The 8,698-nt window shown below is 33.7% G+C and overlaps 1 protein-coding gene across 2 annotated transcripts in view; it reads left to right on the plus strand.

Moving 5' to 3' along the window:
• Positions 1 to 1,297, plus strand: part of LOC117172920 — a 21,340-nt gene extending 20,043 nt beyond the window's left edge. Inside the window, exons 4-5 of one of the 2 annotated variants that reach the window (XR_004467075.1) lie at positions 352 to 834; positions 959 to 1,297. Coding sequence is in view for 1 of the 2 variants with exons in the window: in XM_033361212.1 (XP_033217103.1) it covers positions 352 to 564 (213 nt within the window). In the remaining variant the exon portion in view is untranslated. Of the gene's footprint in view, positions 1 to 351; positions 849 to 958 lie in introns of those variants that run through there. The other variant, XM_033361212.1, reaches the window with a different exon arrangement.
• The last annotated feature ends 7,401 nt before the right edge of the window (positions 1,298 to 8,698 follow it).

The following is an 8,698-nucleotide window of genomic DNA, read 5'->3' on the forward strand; positions in this document are numbered from 1 at the left end:
TGTGCTATTCTTATGGGAGTGTGTATGCGGGGCTGCATGCATTTTGGTAAGCCCCAGCGTGTCCACCCTGTATTAATTAATATTAATTTTATATTTAATTTAAAAAATTTCGCGAGACAAGAAGAATAGCTCATTTATTAATTTTTGTTAAGTACGCTGGTATTTTGAAAAGAAATAAAGTTTACCCATGACAAAAAATCCCCATTTTCGAAGAAAAAATCCCCTATTTTCCATCAAATTCAACTGATTAACCACTGTGATCCCTGCAATTGAGAAATTTTGAATTGTGATTTAAGTGTAGTTGAAAACAAATTGTTACAAATTTTATCATGTAAATTATTAATCCTCTAGATTTTTTTGTACATACTGAGATTTATTCTGGACAAGTTGATCAGCATTCGAGCCGCAGAAGATTATCAACAAATGATTATAAAATCAGTTATTTTTGTGATACAGTCGCTCTGCATTTATATTTGTCTACTTTTCATTTTTGGGTTTATTCTTATGCCAATTGTACGACTGGCCTTTGATATCATGGCCAGAGTTTTTTTGTTTAATCGATGAAATACAGAAATAGAATCCAGGAGAATACTTTATTTCTTAAAGATTTTATTCTTAGAGAAATCACATTTACCTTAAAATTTGGAAAGAGCAGTGGAATGGTGCAGAATACTAAAACTCCTGAATCCAGCCGGTTACAAACAGAAGAGTTTGGATGCCCTCCATTAAATGTCTCATAAAAACATATAGAACTTCTATAAGTATCTAATTGTTCGTAATGGTTCCTATTAGTAGTACCACTTAGAGAAAAATTGCCACGTAGAAAATCTACAGGTATCTATATGGATTTCATTGTGATGTATTCTACATGGATTTCCTAGTATAATTTGAGAATCATTTCTGAATGGTATTCTAAGAGCGTTTATTATTATAAGCATTTATATGGATATCCATACAGGATTTTCATGCCGACACATTAAGTCCCGAAGCATCTACATGGATTTATATGTATGCTCCGAATCTGTCATCTACATGGAATTACAAAGAAGATTTGAAGTGGTTACTATATGGATATACTAATCGGATTTTTTTAACATTGTGCGAATTCCCTACTTCTTTATGGATTTATATATACTGTCCTAACATGTAATCTATATGTAATTGCAAATAGGATTTAAAATGTTTTCTATATGGATTTTATAAGTGCACACTAATAGACAAATCTGTACGAGGTTTAATATACACGTGTGTGAAGCAAATATGCACTACCGCTACTGATATGTAACATGCATTGGTGTAGCGAATTTAATATACATGTGTATTAAATTTAATATACAGGTCAGTATAGCGATGAGCGTAAAAACTCAACGTGCTTTAATTTCTTTAAATCTTGTCAAATGTTATCAAATAAATTAATAATCGAGAATTCGTCGACTGAATTGTTGTTTCTATTAAAATTGTAATGCAAAGGTAAAACTTTTTCCTAATTTAGCTCTAAATAGTCCAAATTTAAGGCGAAGACAGTTAATTGTAGGTTAGGTCTGTCATTTATTTGCTTAACTGAACTTTTCGATTTGAGATCCAATTTTATTTCTGGTTAGCAGGAAGAAGGTATCATGTTTTATTATTAACAATCGAAAATTACTGCTAAACTTATTTTAAATTGATGACAAATGTAATTATCTGACTTTTCTTGTAAGTGATTAACAAGAATGTATATGAAGTTAAAAAGATCGCTTTTAACGGCGATTTTATATGCTTGATATATTAATTTTAATACGCTTGGGTATATTAAGTTTAATATTATTTTTAACAGTGATTGGACTTTTCTGACGGCGCGCTAAGTACCTACTTCTATATGGATCTATATGGATCCTCCCAATACGTACTGTGGCAAAATGTACGATTCGTATAACGCCGAGAGTAAAATATGCTAATGGCCGGTAGTTAATTTTCGTATGACAGGGCGACGAATCTCTCGCTTGTTATTGGCGAAATAGTAAGAGCGCCAGAATGATGGAAAAGCGCGCGGATAATTATCCGAATGATTGGTGAGTTCCTGGAAACCGTCATGTTCGCGAGGGAAATGTATCGTACAGCGATGCGATTACGAGCACCGATGGTCATTCGCTAAAAATATCGCAACCAGTTCTATTGTGAACGAGATATCTCCCGAATTTTCGAACAAAACCACGCTGATGAGAGCCGAGCCACTGCGTCTAAGCAGGTAACTAAGGTATTAAAAGTGTAAAGAAGTGTATTTGTTTTTTCTTTTGTTTAAAAGAGTGTGAACACTGAAAGAAATTGTTCTACTTTCAGTGTGGATTTTTTTCTTTCTATGCTTGCAAACCATATCTAATAGGTCGTAATGGCTGCCGAAACACAACGCATGATGCCGGTTTCCCGATTTAAGTGAAGTGGGTCAATTTGATGGGATCCTGATTCCCAGCTGTTTTCCCAGGCTCAATTACTGGCCAAAAAACGACCGCATCACAACTTTCCACGCTTTAACGGCAAATGGCTTTCTAGGCTTCCTTCAGTTGCGGCTCAATGTTGTCAGTTGCGACTCTGCCTTATAGTTGCGTATGCGAATCCGAATTTTTATTATTTATATTAGACAGTTTTATTTATGATACAGTTTTGAGCGTTATTTTTTATGTTGAATTGTGTTGAAGGATGTTTCTTTTTAAACCTTTTACACGGCTGACTTATATTGAATCTTTTTTAACCTTTTGACACCATTGACCTGTCCATTATATATCCGTATTTGATATTCTTCAATTTGTGTTTCAAAATACATGTCGCATTATTTAACCGAAATCGATCTGTCAATGAACCTGTCCAATACATCTTTCACTTTATCAAATTATTTCGTACTTTCATTTACAACAAAATTAAACTTCAGGTTGCCATTTTGAATTTAAAACTATTCCTTTATTTAAACTTTCAGATATTTTATAATGTAAGAAAAATAATTAAATTCAAAATATCAAACCTTAATTCTCTATAAGCAGATATTTAATATCTTTAAATATAATATATAAAGTTTATCTCATAGTACTCTATGCGTGGAACTGCAAAATTAATTTTACGTGCTTTCTATATGGCTGTGAAAATAGAATTTTTTAAACAGCCTGTACACTGAGAAAACTATATCGCCCAAATTACAATATATATCGTAATTCCTGCGCTATATATCGTAATTATCGCATTATAATAGCGCAAAATCGTGATATCGTACATTGCAAGTTTTTACATTATATACCGCATAATTGTGCAATCTATAACGTAAGAAATGGGGATTCCCGTCCGTCAGTTAGATTTTGCGCCTTTGCTAAATTGTATTAAGTAAGTTCTAATTCATCTACAATAATGTGATTTATTTCGAAGGAAATATATCAGTAAGTAAATATTTTTTGGTGTTTTCTGTCGTAGATTCTACATGTTTTACTGAAAATTGCTCACTTCAGCGCGGCGCAATCGACGAGTTCAGAATTATTTTCCTAACCTCAATGAAACTTTCGCGGAAATATGTTTAATCATTAACAGTTGCAGGTCTTACATGCAGCAAAATTTTAATTATCTCTGTGATTGTTTTAAATCTAGAGTCCCGATTTATAGCTCGAACTGACTCATACTCTGCCTTTTCCCATTGCTGCTAAGGACGCCCTAGCAGACGGCAGCAACAAAATTTAACTTCATTTTTATCTGTGATATTAGAGCATTATAATATCGTACAAAGCTCCGGGACCTAATTGTACGTTATCATATTGCGTTTTCTTGCAATATAGATGTTTTTGCGATATCATTGTGCGATATCTTTTTCTCCGTGTACATTCCCTATTTATATATGGTGTTCTATGTATTCTCCTGATATGTAATCTATATGAAATTGTAAATAGGATTTAAAGTGGTTTCTATATAGATTTTATAAGTGGGACTTTTCTGCCACGACGCGCTAATTACCTACTTCTACTATATGAATGTATATGTATCATCTAAAGACGTATTCTATAAGGAACTGCAAAATGAATTTCACGTGCTTTCTATATGGCTGTGCAAATAGAATTTTTTAACAGTCTATACATTCCCTAATTCTATATGGTGTAGTATGTATTCTCCTGATATGTAATCTGTATTAAATTGCGAACAGGATTTAAAGTGGTTTCTATACGGATTTTATAAGTGGGTCTTTTCTGCCACGGTGCGCTAATTACCTACTTCTACTATTTGAATCTATATGTATCCTCACAAGAAGTATTCTATAAGGAACTGCAAAAATAATTTGACGTGATTTCTATATGGATGTGTAAATAAAATTTTTTTAATATCGTGATAACTCCCTACTTCTATATGGTTTTATAGTATTCTCCTGACATTTAATCTATATGAAATTGCAAACAGGATTTTAAGTGATTTTTATATGGATTTTATGAGTAGAAATTTTCTGACGACGTGCTACTTACCTAATCTATATGAATCTATTTGGAACTGCAAAAATAATCTGACGTGCTTTCTATATGGATGTGCAAATAGGATTTTTTAAACAACCTGTAAATTACCTACTTCTATAGGGTGTTATATGTATTCTCCAGATATTTAATCTATATGAAATTGCAAACAGGATTTAAAGTGGTTCCTATATGGATTTCATAAGTGGGATGTAACATAATGTAGCATTATGTAAAACAATGTAACAGATGTAAGATTACGTTATATAATGATTCTGTCGGATGTCCCTCTGTCTCTTCCTCGTACTATTTTCAAAGGACGGAAAGTGAGAGTTCGGCAATGTAAAGAGAACAAAAGAGATATAAGACTTTAAGAGAATAAAACATTTTCCCTAGGATTCCTTATTTTTTTCTAGAAAATTAAATGTAAAAAAACTTTTAAAAAGATTTAAAAAGATTTCACAGATTGTGAAAGAAGAATCAAGAAGATCAAAAGGACATTTTGTAGTCAGCTCATTTTAAAAGTGTTGAAAAACGGAACAGCGTTATGATTAGGTATTTCAAGTTGTAACATTGATGTCAATATGCCTGCAAACTGAAGACCAAGCAATAATACCAATGCCATCGAGTAAAACTGAAGTTTTTAAATTATTTGAAAAAAAGATTTTTTACAATAAGTGTATTTTTATATTATTTTTTATTTTTCAAAATCCATTAAATTAAATACCCCCCTTGAAAATATGTCATTGCATGCACGTCTAGCAGACGTAATGTGGCCACTTCTACACCAGTGACATTCTTACATGCGCACTTCGCCGCCGGGCCAACATGAAACTTTACGCTCACTACATGAAAAACTTTAAGCCCGCTATACATGAACTGAACCACGCAAATGAGACATTCGCCACAAGTGTTAATATCATATGAAGTAAATTAAAGTGCTTTTTTAACCCGTTCATCATAAAATATTTACAAAAGTGAAAGGGGAAAAGGAGAAAATAGTAAAGGGAAAAGGGGGAAAGAAAAAAGTAAAGTGGGAAATGGGAAAAAGGGACAATGAGTGAAGGAAATGGGGAAAGGTTAAAAGGGGAGCGAAACAGGAGAGAGGGAAACAGAAAAAGGGAATAGTAAAAAGAAAAAAGGAAGAAGAAAATGAGAAACCGGAAGGGGTGAAAAGGGAAAGGGAAAGGAAAAGGGGAAAACAGAAAAATAAAAGGGGGAAGAGAAGAATAGGAAAAAGAACAAGGTTTAAAGGGAACCATTTCCCTTCCCCTTTACCCCTTTCTCATTTCCCCTTATCATTTTAATTTCCCCTTTCCCAAACCCCTTCACCGTTTTTCTTTCCAATTTCTCCTTTTAACCCTTTCCCCTTTCCTTCTCCCCATTCCTTTTTTCCGGTTCCGCTTGCTCTTTCCACCATTTCTCCTTCCCCCTATCTTCATTTCCCCGTCCTCTTGACCCTTTTTCCTATTCTCCACGTTCCCCTTTTATTTGTACATTTTCCCATTTCCGTATAGAAACGACCACAGTGGCTATTGGAAATGCCATATAAAACCATATAGAGCAGGAGGTCTATAAGAATCAATGAGACATTCCCAAAAAGAAAGAAATATACCAACAAAGGCATATAGAAACTACCTCAGTGGCTGTTGGTATTTCCATATAGGGCCGCATAGAATCAGAAGTCTATGAAAATCAATGTGGCATTCACCGAGACGAAGTAAAAATACAAACAGAAGCATAATTATGTAAACCACCTCAGTTGCTGTTGGTAAGTTCATATAGAGCAATACAGACCTGGAAGTCTATGAGCGTATAGAAACCACCCCAATAACTTTTGGTAATTCCATATAGGACCACATAAACTATGATAGTGTATAATAGTCATACAGTTTGAGAATCAATGGGACACTCAACGAAAGAAAATATAGATACCAATAGAAGTATATAGAAACCACCTCAGTGGCTGTTGGTGATACCGTAAATAGCCATATAGACCCGGAAATCTATAAGGACCAATGAGGAATTTCAAAAAATGAAGTAAAAATACCTAAAGAAACTTATAGACAACACCTTAGCGACTGCTAGTAATTTCATATAGATTCTTATAGCAGTACGAGTTCTATAGGCTTCTATATGCAATATACGTTGACAAAAGGCAATAATTTGCATATTGAGGTTTCTTCTATATGATTCTACAGGGTGGACACGCTGGTGCTTACATACATGGTTAATAGAATGCTACCCGACTTGCACAATACCAGGGGAGAAGCCATTATACAGGGGTATTTTCCTATTTCGCGCCTTTAAAGTTGCATTCGGATCGGCCATTCGGTCAAGTCCGTGCATCTTCGGATCAAATTTATCATAATTTCGATGGTTGCGTTTGAAACTTTAAATGGATACAAGTCTCAAAACAATATGGGTTATTTTACATAGTAATTAGAAATAATAAAAGTGTTAAATTAATGATGAAATGAGACTTGTGAACTGAGAAGTAAACGTCAATTTTTTCTGTGCCAATAACATTATGGAATGTATGCTGAGTGACAAATACTATAAAATAGTAATCATATTCTGCGTTTCCAGTGGGTTTAACTTATTAAAATGATTAATAATTATTAATCATTTTAATAAGTTAAACATCATTTCTGAATTTAAAATTTGATGCATACCCTCAAACCTACTTAAAATTGATTTTAGGTGCAAGTTACATTGCTTGGGATAAAGTCCGGAAATAAAGATTTTTCAATACTGTTTATTGAAATATACGAAGCCGAAATGCACTAATTCCATCTGCATTTCCTTATGTGTATTTTTCCTAGGATCGATCTGTGTAAAAAACAATGGTAATCAAATTTTAAATTCAGAAATAATGTTTAACTTATTAAAATGATTAATAAGTAATGATTGTTAAATTGTTAATAAGTAATTATTATTTAAATTATTACTGCCGGCACTGTCAGTGATAAACATACAAAACCACAAAACATTTCTTTGGTAAAGAATAAGCAATCGAAAGTATAATAAATATGCCGGGCCGATCTGTCATTATTTCGAGGTTATGTTCAGATTCACCTGTTTGCCCTAATCGCTGTAAGTAAATGTAGGTAATGTCAATTTAAAGTTTAGGCATGTAACATTTCATTCACTTTATTTAAAACATATCATGTCTATTCATACCATACCTGTTTTTATGCCATAAATAAGCGTTAAGCACAATTCACTCTTCGCCCACTGAAAGCGCAGAATAATGTTATTGGCACAGAAAAAATTGACGTTTACTTCTCAGTTCACATGTCTCATTTCATTATTAATTAAACACTTTTTTTTATTTTTAATTACTATGTAACGTAAGCTATATTGTTTTGACACTTGTATCCATTTGAAGTTTCTAACGCAACCATGGAAACTGATAAATTTGATCCGAAGATGCACGGATTCGACCGAATGGCCGATCCGAATGCAACTTTAAAGGCGCTAAATATGAAAAGACCCCTGTATAATGGCTTCTTCCCTGCTATTGTGAAATTCGGGTAAAATTCGATTCGCCATGAATGCAAGCCACAGCGTGTCCACCCTGTATAAGTTCTTTTATAGAGGGTGTATAGACATTCCACAAACTTCCCGCTCGACAGTAGTTAAACGCTGTGGGAACCCGGCAAGTAAGAATCGTGGAATAGCGGAAATTGAAGAGAATCCGACAAGTGTATATCGCGTTGTGTTTGCTTTTAAACAAAATTTCAAGTATTTATTCCTTCTGATGCAGGTAGTTGGCCATAAAACCACAAAGTAAGGAATTAGTCCCTCGGTCACGGTGAGCTGGAAGCCACTTTTAGCTGGTCGGCCATGCCGAAAAAAACGGACTAGGTAGATTTGTTTGGAAGGCTTTCAAGAATCGAAAAAACCTTGCCTCAAAATCCTAGCTGATCGGTTTTACAAATTTTAAGGAAAAACTATAAATTTTAACCCCATTATTTGTTTTCATTTGTTAACGTTCTAAATAAGATCTGTAATTTATCAAAACAATCAAATTAACGTCAATAAATATGAATAACTTCAAGATGACGATGTTTACAAAAGTAAACATACATGTATGTTTACGTTTGTTTACGAGCGGTGTACATGTCTATACACATGTACATCGCTCGTCTATTTTCACAGAAGCACGGCGCTCAAGTTGTTCGTTTTCATTTTCACACATCAGTACGCGATTAACTGCTTTCGCGGACAAATATAACATGTAC

Source organism: Belonocnema kinseyi, chromosome 5, assembly GCF_010883055.1.
Source record: "Belonocnema kinseyi isolate 2016_QV_RU_SX_M_011 chromosome 5, B_treatae_v1, whole genome shotgun sequence".
NCBI classification, from domain to species: domain Eukaryota; kingdom Metazoa; phylum Arthropoda; class Insecta; order Hymenoptera; family Cynipidae; genus Belonocnema; species Belonocnema kinseyi.